Here is a 20,414-nt window from a genome sequence, read left to right on the forward strand (position 1 = left end):
ATAGTTCATATAAAATATACAAAACTTGCAACAGTAAAATTCCACGTACCTGTTCCCTTTACATTTGCATACATAATGTATCCTACAATACAATGTTATTATTTTAATGTACTTTGTTAAAATAATTCAATAATTTCTCTTTATTTTAATGGAGGTGGTTTTCTATGTTAATATTTGAGTGCTATGCTATGAATTACAGACTGATATTTTGACTGAGATTCAGGTATTGAAATTGATGGAAAATAGTTTAAAGTAAAAGTATAAATTATCTGTTATAACAAGGTTCAAATTACTTTTTATCTGATGTAAGTTATTTTAGCATAATTTTCCCCTAGCTTAGATAAACCCCTACTCATTATTTCCTCATAAGCAGGTGCATTTAATGGAGCACACACAAAAAATGCCCCGTTTAGCAAACAGTTTCACTTTTCCCAGCTTTACTTTCCCACTCACACTAGTAAAAGCACTATATCCAGGATCCTAGAAAATACTTTTTAATCCAATGGCAGAAAGTGCCCACTCTTACTCTCCACAACATAGTCTTACACAATGCTCCAATAGAAAACTCCTTTACATCTCTTTTCTATTTTGATGTTGATCTAGAATTTTGGAGACAATTTTCTGGGGCTGCATCTTCACCTACTTAAGAGATATTAGTCCTTGCTCTTTAGTTGTCAGTAGGTTTTTATGTCTGTATTGTTTATTGGACATTGTCCAATGGGAAAAGCATGACTTGAAAAAGATATGATATGAACTATGTTACATGAAACTCCAACACAGGAATAACATCAGCTTTGAGTAAGAGATGAAGACAGGTTTATAGGTCTCTCCTCGTTCTTCTACTTTCTGACTTCATATTGATGAAGGTAAAGTAGAATTGTTCAGACTTTCCTTTACAGGTTTATTTGGAGATAAGGGAAAGAAGTAAAGTCTTTATATTAATATTTTCCCTTGGAACAACCATATCAAATTGAGGTTTTGTTTTGTTTTTTTTAGAAGTTTAGTCTTTATTACAAAAAAACAATAATCACCAAAAGAATTACTGAAAACCGGGGCAAATTAGTTCACATTCACCAAATAATTTGACACCCTTAAAGCTTGAGATTATCATTTCTGTAAACTATAAAACACTAGGCCTCTGCAAGAACTTAATGCATCACTCCATCAATGACAGTGAACTTGGAGCTTCTGGTCTGGCAATGCTTAGTTGCCCATATGACATCTGAAATCCAAATCTGTCCACATAAGTGCAAAGAAATGCCCTGTGGGCCAAAGCTTCGAGCCAATAAAGTTCATGTCACTCCACTCCTTGTTACCTACCCAATACCTCAGGACAACTGACGGTTTTAGATCGCTTACATGACAATCACACCAAGAGATGAGAATTATTAATATATTTTGAAATAGTGTTTTTTTTTTAATCTTTCATGTGTCTGAACTAGTTGAAGATATCGAATTGGAAATTTTGGTCTAACTCTTCCTACCCTAATAAGAGAAAACAAAATCATATCCATTATGATAGGTAAGGAGAACACTATTATTTTTTCAAAGATAATGCTTTTCTCCACTGTTGTCAAATACACTATATGTTAGACGTATCATTTTATTGGATATGGAAAACTTGTCTTCTGAAATATGGAAAAATCTTACATTCCATCCCTCTAGTTTCATCCCTATCTCCTGTCTTGACTTTATCTTCTACGTGCACTCAATGTTACAATGAACCTGAAATTATTGGGTCCTGCCTGTATGCTGTTCATTCTGCTGTTTCCTCAACTAAATGTGTCTCCTTTATCATTCTCCATGTACAAAAGATTATAGCCCTCAAATCTCAGCTCCTAAAAGAAATTTTACTCAGTTCTGCACTCTGGCAGCAATGTCTCCTTCCTTTGAATACAATGAAGTATGTATACTTCTTCATGCACGTAGTTGAATGTTAAAATGACACTTGCTGTGCTGTTGTTTAGTCACTAAGTCGTGTCCAACTCTTTGCGACCCCATGAACTGCAGCCCACCAGGCTCCTCTGTCCATGGAATTTTCCAGGCAAGAACACTGGAGTGGGTTGCCATTTCCTTCTCCAGGGGATCTTATCAACCCAGGGATTGAACCTCAATCTCCAGCATGGCAGGCAGATTCTTTATCACTGAGTCATCTGGCAAGCCATATCTCATACTCTAATGTATTAATAGCTACGTGAGGGACTTCCCTGGTGACCCAGTGGTTAAGACTTCACCTTCCAATGCAGGGGGTGCCAGTTCAATTCCTGGGGGAGCTAAGATCCACATGCCTTATGGCCAAAAAAGACATAGAACAGAAGCAATATTGTAGCAAATTCAATAAAGGTTTTAAATATAACCTATATCAATAATAATAATAAAAGAAACACTATTTAAAAATAGCTACTGGAGGGAAGGGTTTTCTAACTCATGATCCTATTTACCACAATATTCAGGACAGTATATCTTATTTCGGGCTTCCCAGCTGGCTCAGTGGTAAAGAGCCTGCCTGCCAATGCAGGAGACATAAGAGATGCCAGTTCAATCCCTGGGTCAGGAAGATCCCCTGGAGAAGGGCATGGCAACCCACTCTAGTATTCTTGCCTGGAGAATCCCATGGACAGAGGAGCCTGGTGGGCTACAGTCCATAGGGTTGCAAAGAGTTAGACATGACTGAAGCGACTTCACACACACACACACACACACACACACACACACACACACACACACACACCTTCCTTCAAAGCTAGCTATGTAGATATTTGCCTAATCAGTTAATTAGAATATGTGAATTCAATTCTAGAATCATCTTTACGAATGACTTAGTCTAATATGCCTTGCAAATGTCTATATTACATTCAGGTGGGCTGATCCTAAGGTTCCTTCCAGAGGCATGACTGATTTGAAGAACTTGATGAAAATCGCTCAGAGATCCTGCTCAGACAAGGACACTCCCAATGTGAATAGATAACTTGCTGGATGCGTCTGCCGGCAGCTGAACTGCTGGCAACTTTTGTTTAGAGCGAAGAGCTCTCAGCTCAGCTTTCATCACTGCACCTCGCTTCCATTACAATGTTTTGCCTCCTGTTTTATTTACATGAAAGACTACAGTCTCGTCTTAGAATTTCTGGGTATTATGAGTACCTTGGGGAAATCTGATTATAGAGATAATCTACTCAACAGTGAAGAGTTTCCATTTGTTTCTATTGAGTTTTGTCAATTCCGAATCACAGATACCTTTGTATTCCAGTCCATTGACTAGAGCCTCCCAGCCAGACGTTGAGGCATCTGTTTCTATAGTCTTCAGAACTGGGAAAGATAAATAAGAATGTGCGGGAATTATCTGTATATTTGCTAACCACCAATTTAGATCTAAATAGACTCCCTCTGTTAGGAAGACTAATGAATTCCAATTCTCTGAAATATCCTTTGCTTTTAACAAGCAGGATGGAAGGTATCTAAAGAAAAAAAAGAGAGAGAGATACACAGAGGGAAAAGCTGTGAATAATGCCACCAGAGAACCAATTATGTTCACCAGCTGGCATTGAGAAACTTGTTTCTCTTGACAAAAAAAAAAAAGAAGAAAGACTTCAGTTTTAGCCTCAAACTTCTTTTTGACGTTGTGTTCTTTAGGGCTGAATAACCAATCCTCCCAGACACCCCCTCTAAGGTGTTAGGGAAAAAATCATTAACACTATTGTTATGTGTAACATGACAAAGGGCTGGGCAGGAAGAGAAAAACAAGCAAAGGCATCAACATGGCAGTTAATAAGAACCAAACTGGATACAATGACAGTGGGAAGGAAACATTAGAATATAGAGACCTTCCTCTCCAGCCACATGACTGAGTCAGCAAGATGCACAGTGGTGAAGAAACTGGTCCAGACACTTCATAGATGTAAAAGTATATTTGTTAGGAGAGAGTAGTGAAAAGTTGTATTACTTGATAATGGAAACTACATTTCGGACTTTTTCTCCCTATGACGAGGGGACCCTCGTTGACTGGAACTAAGCCTATATACTCTCAGACGCTCAGTCGTGTCCAGCTCTTTGAAAGCCCCTCAGCAAGAATACTGGAGTGGGTTGCCACTTCCTCCTCCAGGGGATCTTCCCAACCCAGGGATCAAACCAGTGTCTCCTGCATCGGCAGGTGGATTCTTTACGACTGAGCCACCTGGGAAGCAACTAAGCCTAGGGGGGAGTCTTTTTGCGCTTTAGTGGGTGAGACATGATCTATTTCAGGCTGTCTCAGCCAGTGGACCTTGGAAGAAAGAAGTGTCACCCAATCAGGGGTTCTCACTAGAGGTCTTATTTTTTTAAGTCTTTACTGAATTTGTTTCAATGTTGCTTCTGTTTTATATTTTGGTTCTTTGGCCACAGGTAAGCTCCCTGCCCTGAGCCCCACAGAGCTGATATTGGCTGGGAGTCCCCTCTGTCCCTCTTCCAAGCTGTTTCTCGGGGAAATACTGTGAATTCAGTGTTTTCACTTTGTACCATCAGTCCTCCATATCTTTGGAGATTGCAGATATTTGTGGATTGAACCAACTCTGCATCAAAAATATTTTATTTATTTATTTATTTAGCCATGCCCAGCAGCTTGTGGATCTTAGTTCCCTGACAGGGATTGAACGTGGGTCCTCCGAAGTGAAAGCATGGAGTCCTAACTATTAAGACCAAAAATATATATATTTTTTAAATTCCAGAAAGTGCCAACAAATAAAACTTGAATTTGCCTGCCATGCGCTGACAACTATTTACATGGCATTTATACTGTATTGGGTAATTATGAGTATTCTAGAGATGATTTGGGCTTCCCAGATGGTGCTAGTGGTAAAGAACCCACTGCCAATGCAGGAGACACAAGAGATGTGGGTTCAATCCCTGGGTTGGGAAGATCCCCTGGAGGAGGGCATGGCAACCCACACCAGTATTCTTGCCTGGAGAATCTCATGGACAGAGGAACCTGGCGGGCTAGAAGAGTCAGACACAACCAAAGTAAATAAGCACATTATAGCACAGAGATAATTTAAAGAATACAGGAGAATGTGTGTAGGTTATATGCAAATACTTCTCCATTTTATACATAAGGAAGTTGAGTATCTGTAGATTTTGGTAACCAAGAAGGTTTTGGAGCCTCTGGAGCCAATCCCCCATGGATACTGAGGGGCAACTGTATACCATCTTAAAACCTGCCTTTCCCAAGTATCTGTTTGAAGTTCATAAAAATCTGTAGAGCAAGTTCACTCAGGCTAGCCTTTGTTGAACAACTATAACATGGTTATTCTATCTGTGAACCATCCTTTTTTTCTCAAGGTACCTAGAAATATTTATGCAATAACAACTTGCTTTCTTGATTGCAGAAAGGGGGAACTTTAAAAGTTTATTGTTTCTCTTTCAAACTATGCCACCCCCCGTGTACACCTGTACAGTACTGAGTTCTGCACAATTCCGGGTGCACCCCCTCCAAAGAGCAAATACCAGTGGCACCTCCCTAGCCCCACCCAACCTGGATTGAGGACACTGGTAGTCTTGACCCTATGCACGAACCTCATATATTTTTGATGTGGTTGGATAATTCACTGAATAATTAATTTAATGTATCTTGTTCTAAAGAATGGACCTGTTATTTGCTTTCATGTCATAACTCCCCAGCTCCATTGTTTTACTGAAATTGGTCTTATACTTAACATTACAGAAGTACAGAGGTTACTTAAATGACTCTTTACTTTTGAACCAAAATCAGCAGGAGGAGCATTTCACATCTTATTTTACATATTTTCATCTTGGATTTTCCATATCTCTATTCTCTTTGAATGATGCAACTTTTAATGATGGATTATGAAAGTGAAAGAGTTGCTCAGTTGTGTCCAATCCTTTGCGACCCCATGGACTATACAGTTCATGGAATTCTCCAGCAGAATACTGGAGTGGGTAGCCTTTCCCTTCTCTCCAGGGGATCTTCCCAACCCAGGGATCAAACCCAGGTCTCCTGAATTGCAGGTGACTTCTTTACCAGCACAAAGGAAGTCCAAGAATACTGGAGTGGGTACCCTATCCTGTCTCCAGGGGATCTACCTGACCCAGGAATCAAAGTAGGGTCTCCTGCGTTGCAGGCAGATTCTTTACCAACTGAGCTATCAGGGAAGCCCATGGGAAGAAATGGATTATCTGTAGTCTGTATCAGCCTTCTCACTTATACATTCCCTGGAAGTGTTTTCAAAAATGGTTTCCTTTTTCTCTATTAATACATTTTTAAAATGGCAGCTCTATTGATGTATAACCCAACTACAAAATTCATCTATTTAAAGTATACAATTCAGTGGTTTTAGTATATTCACAGAGTTGTGCAACCATCACCACTATCTAATTTCAGAGCATTTTATCACTTCAAAAAGAGCCTTCATACCGTTAGCAGTCACATCCTGCATCCCATCCCCACCAGCCCTAGGCAAACACTAATATAATTTTTGCCTCTATAGATCTGCCTATTCTAGACATTTCATATAAATGGTATATTACAATAAATGGCCTCTTGTGACTGAATTCTTTCATTTAGCATAATGTCTTCAAGGTTCATCTATATCATAGCGTATATCATATTTCATTACTTTCTTTAGTGCTGGAAAATATTCTGTTGGATGGATATATGCTCATTTTGTTTACCCGTTCATCAGCTGATGGGCGTTGGCTTATTTTTACTTTTTAACTGCTGTGAACATTCCTGTATTGGTTTGCTTTGTTTTTAATCTGTACAGGTTTTTTTGAGTGTGTGGACTTGTTTTTCAAGTCTCTTGATTGTTCACTTAGGAGTGCAATTCCTAGGTCATATGGTAACTCTATATTTAACATTTTAAGGAACTACCATACTGTTTTGCAAAGTGGCTGCACAATTTTAAAATCCCACTAACAATGTATGAGGGCTCCAATTTTCACCATTCCTCCTAACAGTTGTTATTTTAATTTTATTCATCCTAGTGGGTAGAGTGGTATCTCATTGTGGTTTTGATTTGCATTTCCCTAATAACTAATGATGTTGAGCATCTTTTCAAGTGCTAATTGGCCACATTTATATATCTCTTTTGGATAAATATCTCTTCAGGTCCTTTGCTCATTTTTTTTTAAATTTGTATTGGACTATAGTTGATTTACAATATTGTATTAGTTTCGGGTATACAGCAAAATGATTCAGTTATACATATACATACCTATTCTTTTTCAGATTCTTTTCCCATTTAGGTTATTACAGAATATTGAGTAGTCATTAAAAAAAATTTTTTTGGCCACACAGCATGTGGGATCTTAGTTCCCTGATCATTCAAACCCATACCTCCTGCATTGGAAGTTCGGAGTCTTAATCACTAGACTTTTAGCCAAGTCCCTAAATTATTTTTGCTGTGGTAAAATACACATAATATAAAATATACCATCTTAACCATTTTTTAAGTGTACAGGTCAATGACATTAAGTACATGCTCATTGCTGTGCAATGATCACCACTGTCCCTCTCCAGCACTCTTCATCTTCCAAAATTGAAACTCTATACCCATTAAACACTGACTCCCAATTTCCCAGCCCTGGCAACCATCATTCTACTCTCTCTCTCTCTGAATTTGACTGGTTTAAGTACCTAGACTTAGTGTATAGTGGAATCACCTTGTCCTTCTGTGACTGGCTTACTTTGTGACTTAGCATAAAGTTTCATCCATATTGTAGCATGTGTCAAAACTTCCTTTCTTTTAAAGACTGAGTAATATTGCATTGTATGTATACACCACATTTTGTTCATCCATTCCTCTATTGATGGATACTTGGGTTGCTTCCACCCCTTAGCTACTGTGAATAATGCTGCTGTGAGCATGGGTGTACAAATGTCCGAGTCCTTGTTTTCAGTCCTTTTGGGTAAATGCCAAGGAGTGGAATTGCTGGACCATGTAGTAGTTCTATTTTTAAGTTTTTAGGAACAGCCACACTGTTTTCCATAGCAGCTGCACCATTTTACATTCCCAACAATAGTGCACAAGAATTCCAATTATCCTCACCAACGCTTATTTTCTGCTTAAAAAAAAAACTAGCCATCCTAATGAGAGTGAAATGGTATTTCATTATGGGTTTTGATTTGTATTTCCCTAGTGATTAGAGATTATATAAGCCAACTCTGACTCTGACTGCCATAACAAATAGCGTAGACATGGTGACTGAAACAACAGGAATTTATTTCTCACAGTTCTGGATTCTGGGAAGTTCAAGATCAAAGTTCTGGCCAATTTGTTTCCTAGTAAGAGCTGTCTTTCGAGCTTGCAGATGGCTGCCTTCTCACTGTGTCTTCATATGGAGGAGAAAGAGAGATCATTCTCTCTTCCTCTTTTTCTAAGGCCAGCAATCCTATTGGATGAGGGCCCACCCTTGCAACCTCACCTTAGTTATCTCCTAAAAGTCCTATCTCCAAATACAGCCACATATGAATTTTGGAAGAACACAGTTTGGTCCATAGCCATGATGCTGAGCATATTTTCATGTGTTTATTGGCATTTGAATATCTACTTTGTACAAATGTCTGTTCAAGTCTTTTGTCCATTCTTAAATAAGGATTTTGGTTTTGAGTTGTAAAAGTTCTTTAATATTCAGGATAATAACCTTTTACCAGATACACGATCCACAAATATTTTCCCACATTCCATGAGTTGCCTTCTCACTACGTTACATTCTTTGATGCTTGTTTTAAATTTGGGCTTCTTATCTTTTTATTGTTGAGTTGTAAGAGTTCTTTATATATTCTAGATACAAACCTCTTACTAGCTATGTGATTTGCAAGTATTTTCTCCCACACTATGGATTGTCATTGACTTCCTGTCATTTGACTTTAAAGCACAAAATTTTTAAATTTTGATGAAGTGCCATTTACTTCTTCTTTTGTTGCTTGTGCTTATGGTGCCTTATCTAAGAAATTATTGCCTAATTCAAAGATTTACTCCTATGTTTTGTTGTAAGAGTTTTGTAGTTTTAGCTCTTATGTTTAGGTTTATGATCCATTTTGAGTTAATGTTTGTATGTGGTATGAAATACTCCTTTTCTTTTAATCCCTAAGAACCTAGTAACTATACAATGTTTTTGTTTTTTTACTAGATTCAATATGAAAAAAAATTTAATGAAGAGGATTTTTTTTTGTTTTGGGGGGCTTTGCTTTTTTAATCACTGATTCATTGCAGAATGGGGAATCACATCTATTTATACCATCAAAAATATACCTCACTTGGATTAAGCTATTTTATAAGCAGAGAAATCCAAACATAAGGTAACAACAGGAAAGGCTGCCAATGGCAATTGAAATATCAATAATACTCATTCAGAGATTAGGAATAACATCTTAATTACAGATAAGAGTTTGGTCTCATCTTTTTAGTCCAGAATTGGCTATGACTATATATCATCTTTTAGTCTGATTAATGGCAGAGTAACTATTAAAGTAGGAAAGAGATTAGCAAATCATTTAACATGTCAAGTGCAGTTAAAGCATCGTTTTGTCATAGATAATACAGTAAAACTTATAGCGACAGGTGTATGTAATAAATAACTGGGAATACTCAGATCTTAAAGAGTCAAGGTAATGTTTTTAAAGTCAGCATTATTTACTTGGATGCAATTGTCTTCCTCTGAATTGTCATGCTGTTGAATTGGGCTTTGGTTTACTGATTCTATAAGATTTGTTGTGTATTTAATTTTTGCTTTGCAGGATACACAGAATCAAAAATTAAAGACAAGCGTATGGTATCGTGAGGTAAATGATTGTTTTTTTTCCTTCTATGCATGCTGGACTCCTGAAATTGATCTGCTGAAAAATGTAATTATTTGAAAGAATAGATAATTATCTTTTTTTTCCTTTTTTTGGCTGCACCATGTGGCATGTGAGATCTTATTTCCCTGACCAGGGATCAAACTCATGCCCCCTGTAGTGAAAGCTTTGCCAGGGAAGTCCCAGGAATAGATATTATCTTTCCTTTTATAGTTCCTTACATCTGCAGCAGACCTGATTTATTAGAATCTGAGTAAGATATATGGCTGCTGTTTCTCATTAGGGAAAACATCTTTAGGAGTTGAATGAGAAGTCCTCTCCCCTAACAGATAGTAGCAACAGGCTGATCAATTGAGTTACTCATCCAAATTCCTCTTCAGTTCTTTGATGGGGCTGACATTGCCTCTTTGTGACATTTTCTTTTTGGCTACAGGTTTGGGATGATGAGTTTTTATCCTGGAACTCCAGCATGTTTGATGAGATTAGGGAGATCTCTCTACCTCTGAGTGCCATCTGGGCCCCTGATATCATCATAAATGAGTAGTAAGTGTGTTGGGGTGTGTTTCTGTGAGTTGTAGACTGCTTAGAATATTCAAGCCAGTTGCTGCTTCCTTTCAGACATTGTTACTATTTTTTGTTTCTCAACTTGAAGAGGAGCTGTATTGTTGGGAGCATTCAGGTTAGCAGTATCAAAATCATGATTGACATCATTTAAGATACAGTGTGTGCGTGCATGCCAAGTCCCTTCAGTCGTGTCTGAATCTTTGCAATCCCATGGACTGTAGCCCACCAGGCTCCTCTGTCCATGGAATTCTCCATGCAAGAGTACTGGAGTGGGTTGCCATGCCCTCTTCCAGGGTGTCTTCCCAACCCAGAGACTGAACCTGCATCTCTTCCATCTCCTGCATTGGCAAGCAAGTTCTTTACCACAGGTGCCACCTGGGAAGCCCTTTAAGATAAAGGTTTGATGGCTAATGCTTGATGCTACCCATTGATTATGTCTGTGTTTTAACAGTAGCAAGTGAGTTGACTCATGAGGCTGCCATTGCTGAACCCACGTTTGCCAGGTGACTGTCTCATGGAAAATGTGATTCAGTCTTTGCACTTCTGGGCTAGTCTGGGATGATATATGTTCACTACCATCTCAAAATCAGTTCTGTTTATGTATTAGAATGATGAAAGTTCACTCTGTAACACAAGATCTCTTGTGTTTCACACAGTGTGGACACTGAAAGATCACCTGACCTTCCCTATGTCTATGTGAACTCATCTGGGACCATTAAACACTCCAAGCCCATCCAAGTGGTCTCTGCATGCAATTTGGAGACATATGCTTTTCCATTTGATGTCCAGAATTGCAGCCTAACCTTCAGTAGCATTCTGCACACAGGTAAGTCATGAGAGGTGTAGTCTGCTAGTGGGCAAACACACTTGTGCTGGGTGGGCGCACAAAGGTGAAATTATGTTATGTGGTCCCTCAGTTGATTTTATTTTTGCACATAACTGACCTTTTATAAATCTAAAATCTTCTTGCAGTTATTTGGCTCCTGCTGCAATTCAGACTAACCACAGTATTGTGCCCAGAGATAGGGCCCATTGCTGCTGTTGGTTTGAAAACACAATATTAGACCTCCAATGCCATTGAGAACGTTACAGAATTCTCATTCTGTAGACAATGGCGTGCAAACCCTAAGTTCATAGCTGCTTTTTTTTCATGACCAGAAAGTTTTTGTTCCTCATCATTACCCCTAATTCAAAATGGTATATTGAACCCCATCTCAGTAAGACTGTCCATATGGGAGCAAGAATAAAAAGGAAGGGTTTGAATTGGGAATTAGAAAAGTGGGTTGTCTTCGGTGCCTTTTTCTATGGGAAATCAACTGTTTATGTAATTTTCAGTGGAAGATGTAGACCTGGCCTTCCTGAGGAGCACAGAAGACATTACACATGACCAAAAGGCATTTTTGAATGACAGTGAGTGGGAACTTCTTTCTGTGTCCTCAACCTACCGCATCCTGCAGAACAGCGCTGGAGATTTTGCACAGATTCAGTTCAATGTAGGTTGCACCCCTCTTCCTGTCCCTGTTGCCCACTTCTCTGCAGTCTTTCACCTTCCCTATCAGGCTGAGCAATCTCTGCTCTCCTGCATCTTCTCATTCATATCACCTAAGCACAGCTGATTCAGATGGCTCCAGACATCTGTTTGCATCTGAGACCAGAGGTTCAGCCGTAGATCCTACTGGAGCGATTCCATACATGAATATAAAGAGGATGGTTTTCGGACTCAGAGCCCCGAACCAGCCACTGCAGCAGGAATCCTCAAGCCTTTCAGCACATATAACATTCTCACTACTAATTGCTACTGAGAAAGAAAAAGAAACCCACACACAACAGCAACCAAAATTAGGAGAAAAATGTCTCTTCAATATGAATGTCTTGTGTGACATTAAGTAAATTATTAATCATTCCAGATGCAAATACATAAAATTATCATATTATTAACTTAAGTAACTTGAGGGATTAGCTAACCTGTCACCAGCAGGATCCTCAGAGACCATTGGTGGTTTCCAGATCTGAGAAGTACAACTGCTCAGCAAGGACCAAATAAGAACCCAAACTTCTCAGATGCGCCACCAGAAACGCTTCTGGCTGCACTGTTCCTGGGGAAATGTGTCCACTAGGTGCTTGGAGGGGGCAGCTGGGAGCAGGACAGTGAAGCCTGCTGCTTGGCAGTCCAGGGGCACCGTCACCCCTTCCCTCCCGGCAAACCTTCCTGACATGTGGTCTGCAGCAAGTGTCTGCAGCCAATAGACTTGTCATTAGTGTTCAGCCCTGCTTTTCTGCACAAAGTCAGCTAGTGATGGGGGTAGCTGGAGGGTGGGAGGGCCCTTCAGACCAGGTAATCTGATTGAAAGCTAGAGACTACAGACAGGTCAGGATTAAGCCCAGCTGAATTCTCCTAGAAACAAACCTTTTGAAAATGAAGGAAAAAATTAGACTACACTAAGGTGCTATGGTTACAATGAATAATTGCCTGCTAAGGAGGATGGTGATGGTGAAAGAAGCGATTATTGAGGGTACAGAAGCCCTCCATTGGTTAAAAGGTGTGGTATGCAGTTTTCTAGTAAAGCACTTGTTAAAACAAGGCCTCTTAAATACAGCTGTGATTTGAACCTGACTGATGTATAATGCTGGGCACCAGCTAATCCCAATTCACTCCTTCCTTGGCCTTCCTGGTAGGGCTTGAGTCCTTGCCTCTTCTACTTGGTTTTTTAGCAAAGCTTACATTGTGGCTTGTTTGTCCACTTTTTTACCGAGGGAAAGGGAGGGGGGAAAAAGAAAGCTTTTTTAATTTCAATGAGTTTCTTGGCTCAGAGTAAACACCTCATTAATTTTAAAGATATCAGCCTGCAAACATTATTAATGCAGCCCGAATAATGGAGAGCATTAAAAGGAAATGTGAGGGAGTAGCACGTGCAAGGTGGAACACAGTCACCTACCAAGCACTCCGGAGAACACTGCACACACCATTACCTACACCGCACGGAGGAGAAAAACAAAGACGGAGACGGGGCAGGTAAACCAGAGGGTGGGAGTGCGCACACACACACACTCGCCCCCTCTCTCTCCATAGAGCAGCCGCTATTTGTAGTTACATGTCACCCTCTACCCTAAATATCATCTTCTCAACGGTGGTCAAGTTTTTCTGTGTCTAGCTCCATTTTAAATATGATGAACACAGGCATAAAATATTGTTAAAGGGAGGAGAGGCTTCCCTGAATCCCAGGGAACAGGTCCGTGTTTCTTTGCTGTCTTCCCTGCCACGCTTCTTCTCCATTCAGGGTTTACGCTGAAGGCAGGCGGAGAGGGCAGTGAGCCGATTTCTTGTTCTGGGAGCTTTTCCCAGGGTTCTGTTGCCATGGGGGCTACGGTAGGTTATTTGGGGGACGGTGAAAGAGGAGAGTGAAAAAGTTGGCTTAAAGCTCAACATTCAGAAAACTAAGATCATGGCATCTGGTCCCATCACGTCATGGCAAATAGATGGGGAAACAGTGGAAATAGTGGGAGACTTTATTTTTTGGGCTCCAAAATCATTGCTGATGGTGATTGCAGCCATGAAATTAAAAGACGCTTACTCTTTGGAAAGAAAGTTTTGACCAACCTAGATAGCATATTAAAAAGCAGAGACATTACTTTGTCAACAAAGGTCTATCTAGTCAAGGCTATGGTTTTTCCAGTGGTCATATATGGATGTGAGAGTTAGACTGTGAAGAAAGCTGAGTGCCGAAGAATTGATGCTTTTGAACTGTGGTGTTGGAGAAGACTCTTGAGAGTCCCTTGGACTGCAGGGAGATCCAACCAGTCCATCCTAAAGGGGATCAGCCCTGGGTGTTCATTGGAAGGACTGATGCTGAAGCTGAAACTCCAATACTTGGGCCACCTCATGTGAAGAGTTGACTCATTGGAAAAGACCCTGATGCTGGGAGGGATTGGGGGCAGGAGGAGAAGGGGGAGACAGAGGATGAGATGGTTGGGTGGCATCACCAACTCAATGGACATGAGTTTGAGTAGACTCCGGGAGTTGGTGATGGACCGTGAGGCCTGGTGTGCTGTGATTCATGGGGTCGCAAAGAGTCAGACACGACTGAGCGACTGAACTGAACTGAACTTCCTTCCTCCCTGGTCCTGGGGAGTAGAATCCTGAGAAGAGTCACAGATCTTGGTGAGGCAGGGAGCCGGATTCAGGAAGTCCTGCAACTCTGGAAGACAAAGTAGGCTGAGTGACTCTCCAGGTCTGTTCCTTGCCCCCTTGACCTCTCTCAGCCTCCGCGGCGCCCCGGTTCCCACTGTGTGCACAGTGATGGCTCATGTCCTCTTACTCCGTGCCAGACATCCAACTCTGAATTGAGCAGTCAAGTCACTCTGGTGTCCTTCAACAACCTTTAGGCAATGATGTGAAATTCAGAGCCCAGTTTCCTGCCCAGAACCCACCAGGGCCCTGACAGTAAAAGGCCAGCTTCCTCTTAATCTAATCACCTGCTATGTCCCCATCCAGGCTGCCCAGCACGGGGTTGGGGACAGATACGGCAGAAGGAGGAACAAAGATATAAATACATGTTCTGCCCGGGCCTGATGTACACGCTGCCGCTGACACTGAATCAAATGCTCCGGGTGCCGGTTGGTTCCTGCTAACGTGCAATCGTATCTGTGGCTCCAGGACATGTATTGTTGATCAGAGAGCACTGCTGACTCCTTGGAGTCAGGCTGCATTCCACAGGGAGCCCAGAGCAGAAGAGGCACATCTGTGTGCAGCCTGGTGCCCGAGCCAGTGGCCACGGGAGGGGAGGCTTCCTTCAATACACTGTTGGAGGCGCTGGTTCCCAGAAACAGGATGAGCATTCAATTTCTGTACGGCAGTGCTTTTTTTAAAAGTAATTTAATTTATTTATTTATGGCTGTGCTTCGTTGCTGCTTTATGGGTCTTTGTTGCTGCATGGCTGCTACTCTGGTTGGTGTGCGCTTGGGCTTCTCATTGCTGTGGCTTCTCTTGTTGTGGAGCACAGGCTCTAGGGTGCTCGGGCTCCTGAAGTTGCAACTCATGGGCTCTAAAGCACATTTCAATAGTTGTGGTGAATGGGCCTCGTTGCTCTGTGGCATGTGGTATCTCCCCAGACCGGGGATCAAACCTGTGTCTCCTGCATTGGCAGGTGGATTCTTTACCACTGAGCCACCAGGGAAGCCCGTGTCTAGCAGTGTTTTGTTTCCTTTTTGTTTTCTAAAGAATGACGGTAGAAGTGTGAGGAGGTAGAAATGGTACCTGAGAACTCTTACTGGATGCAAGGGCTTCCCAAGTGGTGCTAGTGATAAAGTACCCGTCTGCCAATGCAGGAGACATAAGAGAGGCCAGTTTGACCCCTGAGTCAGGAAGATCCCCTGGAGGAGGACATGGCAACCCACTTCAATATTCTTGGACAAAGGACTCTGCAGGCTACAGTTCATGGGGTTGCAAAAAGTTGGACATGACTGAAGTGACTTAGCATGCACGCATTGGATGGAAACTGGCAGACAGTTGTGGGAACTAGAGTGAGCCCCGACCCCAGATATCCTCTCACGGAGTAAATTCTCATGTGAGCAGGAATTGGGGAACCTACAGCGGACTCCTAGAAAAATGAAGAGGGGCGTTTGTGAAAGAAATATGCCTCATATATCCTATTTTTCAGATGTAATTTTCCTTTTTAGATTAGAGTAGATTAATTTTGTTGAGATATTGACTGAATGCCGCTCATAAACTTGATAGAAGATCCTTCTAAGCTCTACAGGTCACTCCAGAGAGAGAGCGAGAGAAAGAGAGAATTTGGACCCCTAGAAGCCCTCCAGGGTCATTCGAGTAATCCGGGAATCATGGACTTTCTGCTAAACCAACTCGACCCATGGTCTAGATCCAAGAAGCTCTCCCTCTTGCGCAAGGATCTTACTTCAATGGCAGCAACTTTCCCATTCTTTCTGAATTGGGAATGTTGGGAGGGGCTTGGGAGAGGAGGAAAATGGGCTTCTGTATGAAGCGTGAGTCTGGGCGTCAAAATTCCAACTATGTCATAAAGACGGTCATGCAAAATTGAGTACTGGTGGGGTCTACCATCAAGGAGGCAATTAGAGGCTAACCTTGGGGCCTATTCCATCTCCAAGGAGCTCTCCACACACACATTCTGAATTAGATTGATCTCTTTCATTAACATCAATAGGCTCCAAATACCTTTGTGTACTTATTATTACCTGGCTTTAATGGATAATGAAATTGTGGCATAATATTGCTAACACCTGAAGGGTGTCTAATGGAGAACACGGACTGAAACTAAAGTGCTTTTTCTTCCCTTTCTGTGGAATTTAAAGGTACCAGCTCCTTTAGTCCATTAGAAATGATAGGCTCTAGGTAGGGGCAGTTCTGCGGAGAGCAGTGTCTTGCTGAGCTGGTGATGTACCATCCCCCTGGCATACGGAGTCACTGCCTCTGACATGACTTGCAGAGAAGTGGCCCCCAGAAGACTGACTTCAAGAGGGGAGCCCCACTTTGGGCTCACTCCACTCTCTCACCCATTGGAACTAAGAGAACCATTATTAGCAGACTCTAATACAACTCGACACACCTCTTTTGAGTTCTTACCCTGTGCCAAGCTCATGGCTAAGCACCGAGGACACCAGCATGAATAAAACAAGACTCTAGGTTCCTATCATGGGGCTCAAAATCTGCCCAAGGAAACATGATAACGATGACCACAAAACCAAGCCCCGACTCTGTATGAGGCACCATTTAAAAGTTTGTATATGTAATCCTTACATCTCTGGGAGACGGGGACTCCATGTATCCACATTTTTACAAGTGGTTGAATTGGGGTGCACCTTAACCAAGGTTAACAGGTGATTCGTGGAGCTAGGATTTGACACTGCCTGCCTCGTCCTGTACGATGCTGACACATGACTAAAGAGAACCGGTATGTTTCAGTCCATTTTGTGGCATTTTCCCACTGTGTGATACTGGCCAAGTCACCTGTATCAGGTTTTTTTTTAATTAATTAATTTATTTTATTTATTTGGCTACACCGGGTCTTAGTTGCAGCATGCAGGATCCTTTAGTTATATCATGCCACATCTAGTTTCCTGATCAGGGATCGAACCTGGGCCCCCTGCATTGGGAGCCTGGCCTCTTAGCCACTGGGGACCACCAGGGAAATCCCCACCTGTATTAGTTTCTTCGGGTTGCCATAACAAAGTACCACTTTAAGACAATAGAGCTTTCTTCTCTCATAGTTCTGGAGGTCAGAAGCCTGTAATCAAGTGTAGGCAGGGTTGGTTCCTTCTGGGCTCTCTGAGGAACAGTCTGCTTCTTGCTTCTCCCTTAACTTTAGGTGGTTGTTAACAATCTTGGCTTCCCTGGGCTTGTAGGATATATCACTCCAATGCCTACCTCCATCTTCACATGCCTGCAAAGGTATTAGCCTTGGTATGTCTCTTCTCTTCTTCTTACAGGGACACCAGGCATATTGGCTTGAGGGCTCGCTCTGTTCTGTAAGACCTCATCTTAACTAATTTCACTTGCAATGATCTCATTTCCAAATAAGGTCATATTCTGAGCTTCTGGAAGGACAGGAATTTTAGGGAGCTTTACTCAACCCAGTGGAGCTTCCCAGGAGGCTCAGTGGTAAAGAATCTGCCTGCCAATGCAGGAGACACAGGTTCAATCCCTGGGTTGGGAAGATCCCCTTGAGAAGGAAATGGCAACCCATTATAATATTCTTGCCTGGAAAATCCCATGGACAGAAGAGCCTGCTGGGCTATAGTCCGTGGGGGTCACAAAAGAGGCAGACACAACTAGTGATAAGCAACAACATTCAACCCAGTAGAGTCTGCCACCTTCTGACTCCCCCAAATTCATGTCTGTCCCATGTGCAAAATATAGTTACCCTACCCCAATATCCCCAAATGTCTTAGCCTATTTCAGTACTGATTCTAAGACCAAAAAGTAGTGAAAGTGTTAGCCACTCAGTTATGTCTGACTTTGTGACCCCATGGAGTGCAGCCCACCAGGCTCCACTGCTTATGGGATTTCCCAGGCATGAATACTGGAGTGGGGCCATTCCTTCTGCCTGGGAATCTTCCTGACCCAGGGATGGACCCAGGTCTCCTGCATCGCATGCAGATTCTTTACAGTCTGAGCCACAAGGGAAACCCTCTAAGATGAAAACATCATCTCAACATAAACTCAGAAGGTCTCAAATGTTATCATCAAAGCAAGCATAGATTCTGGGTATGGTCCATTCTGGGGCAAACTTCTGTCTACAGACCTGTGGAATCTGGTTCCTGATCCCATAAGACGTGGGGTCAGGAGTCAGGGGCAAGAGTGGGGACCTGTCCTGTCAGCAGCTCTAACTCTAGTATTTAGGATTTAGGATTGTGCCTGACCTCTTTTCATACTCAATTCATGTTTCTTGAACACTGGCACAAAGGGCTTTGAGGATCAAATGAGATCATGAGGACAAAACATTTCTCAAAACTGTGGGATAAAATTAGAGTTTCTTTAGGCTGCACTGGGCTTGTAGAGAAAATTAGACTAGTCCATAAGTAGTATTGCCCCCAAATCATCCTAAAGAAAAAGGTGGGTCCTTTGTTCTTGAAGAAAAGCAAAACTGTAGGTACTGTTTGATCCATCTTAAGAACTGGCTCATCCTTGGTAAAAGGCAGAAGAATGGATGAAGTGGTTTTGGAAGGCCTGTCTAAGTTTACGATTTTATGTCAGCTTATAACTTATACAATTTTTTGAGTTGGAAAACTTTCTGCTTTATGTCACAGCCCAACTAATTGTCTACCCTTGTACCTACTTGTTTCCTTTCTACTTTCAACTACTGTTGACATCCAGTGAGGAATATCCTCACAATGAGACTGGCTACATAAATTTGTGGGGCCTCATGCAAAGTGGAAATGCAGGGTACCTTGCTTAAAAATTATTGAGGACTTCAAAATGACACCAGGCCAAGCATGGGGCCCTTCTAAGTGCAGGACTCCCTCTGACTGCATGAAGCCAGCCTGCCTCCCAGCCTCTCAGTTCTTGCCATGCCTCTGCCCTGACACCTTGCGGAACATGAGGTTCGGTGAAATTGCAGTTTCTTGGGAACCAGGGACCCTAAGGAGCCACACTGCTGCTCTTTGGTTCCGACCCAGATTTCTGTTCACTCTCAGCATCAGCCTCTGGGTGGAGAGGAATCATCTCAGCATGTGCTATTTACGTGGGAACTTTATTTAAAGAGTACAGCAGCTGATCTCAATTGTACCCAGGATGGTTGGCGAGGCAAAAGTAAACTGCTTTTTAAAAACGGGGGAAAAATCAAGGCTTGGAGATGTTCAACAGCATCCAGAGTCCCTTAAGACAGCACGTGGAGTGGAGGGCTCAGGGACTCCGCAGCTCCTTTGACCCTAAATCTGGGCTCTCTCTGCCTAACCAACAGGCCTCCTTGTGCTTCTCTTTGGGGTAGCATTCCTAGTCTCTTCATCTCCTTTATGTAACATCCACCGTGAAGTCTCAGGGGGTCTTCTTGCCTCTACCCTCCAGAGACAGCAGACTCGGTCGCCCCCCATCCCCACAGCCCAGGTGGGGCCCACAACGCAAGACCTCGTGTGGACTCTGGCCTTGAACTCCCTTCTCGCCAACCCACCTACCGCGGCCACGCCCGTCACAGCACGAGAAAGCAAGGGAAGAGATGCAGGGTACTGTCAGTTCATGGTTTTTCTTGTTGACTGCACTTTGGTAAAAATGTATTTTAACCAAATGATGGCAAAACAGTGAGCGTCACTCTGGTTTAGATGTTTGCAGGCAATTAAGTTTAATGCGGAAGACCATAGTCAGACTACAATTGGCTAAATGGCCCTAGTCGGCTGAGTTCCACTGAGTCAGGACATGCTTCCAGACCCAAAGGCTGAGGAGCCCTGACTCCCACCAGCAAGGTGACATCTCATCTCACCCAGCCAGCCTCCTCCCCCACCGCCTTCTGCTCAGTCTCCTGTCTATGCAATTCTTTTCCAGGCAGGGAGGCCCAGGTGAGAGAGAAGACCCTGGACTCAGCTCAGAGGTCTGATC

The 20,414-nt window shown here is 42.2% G+C and overlaps 1 protein-coding gene across 1 annotated transcript in view; it reads left to right on the top strand.

Moving 5' to 3' along the window:
• Positions 1 to 20,414, top strand: part of HTR3B (5-hydroxytryptamine receptor 3B) — a 50,876-nt gene that overhangs the window by 14,424 nt on the left and 16,038 nt on the right. The window contains exons 3-6 of the mRNA XM_043914888.1: positions 9,728 to 9,772; positions 10,221 to 10,330; positions 11,008 to 11,177; positions 11,687 to 11,844. Of these exons, the coding sequence (XP_043770823.1) occupies positions 9,728 to 9,772; positions 10,221 to 10,330; positions 11,008 to 11,177; positions 11,687 to 11,844 (483 nt within the window). The remainder of the gene's footprint in view (positions 1 to 9,727; positions 9,773 to 10,220; positions 10,331 to 11,007; positions 11,178 to 11,686; positions 11,845 to 20,414) is intronic.

Source organism: Cervus elaphus, chromosome 1 (genome assembly GCF_910594005.1).
Source record: "Cervus elaphus chromosome 1, mCerEla1.1, whole genome shotgun sequence".
NCBI classification, from domain to species: domain Eukaryota; kingdom Metazoa; phylum Chordata; class Mammalia; order Artiodactyla; family Cervidae; genus Cervus; species Cervus elaphus.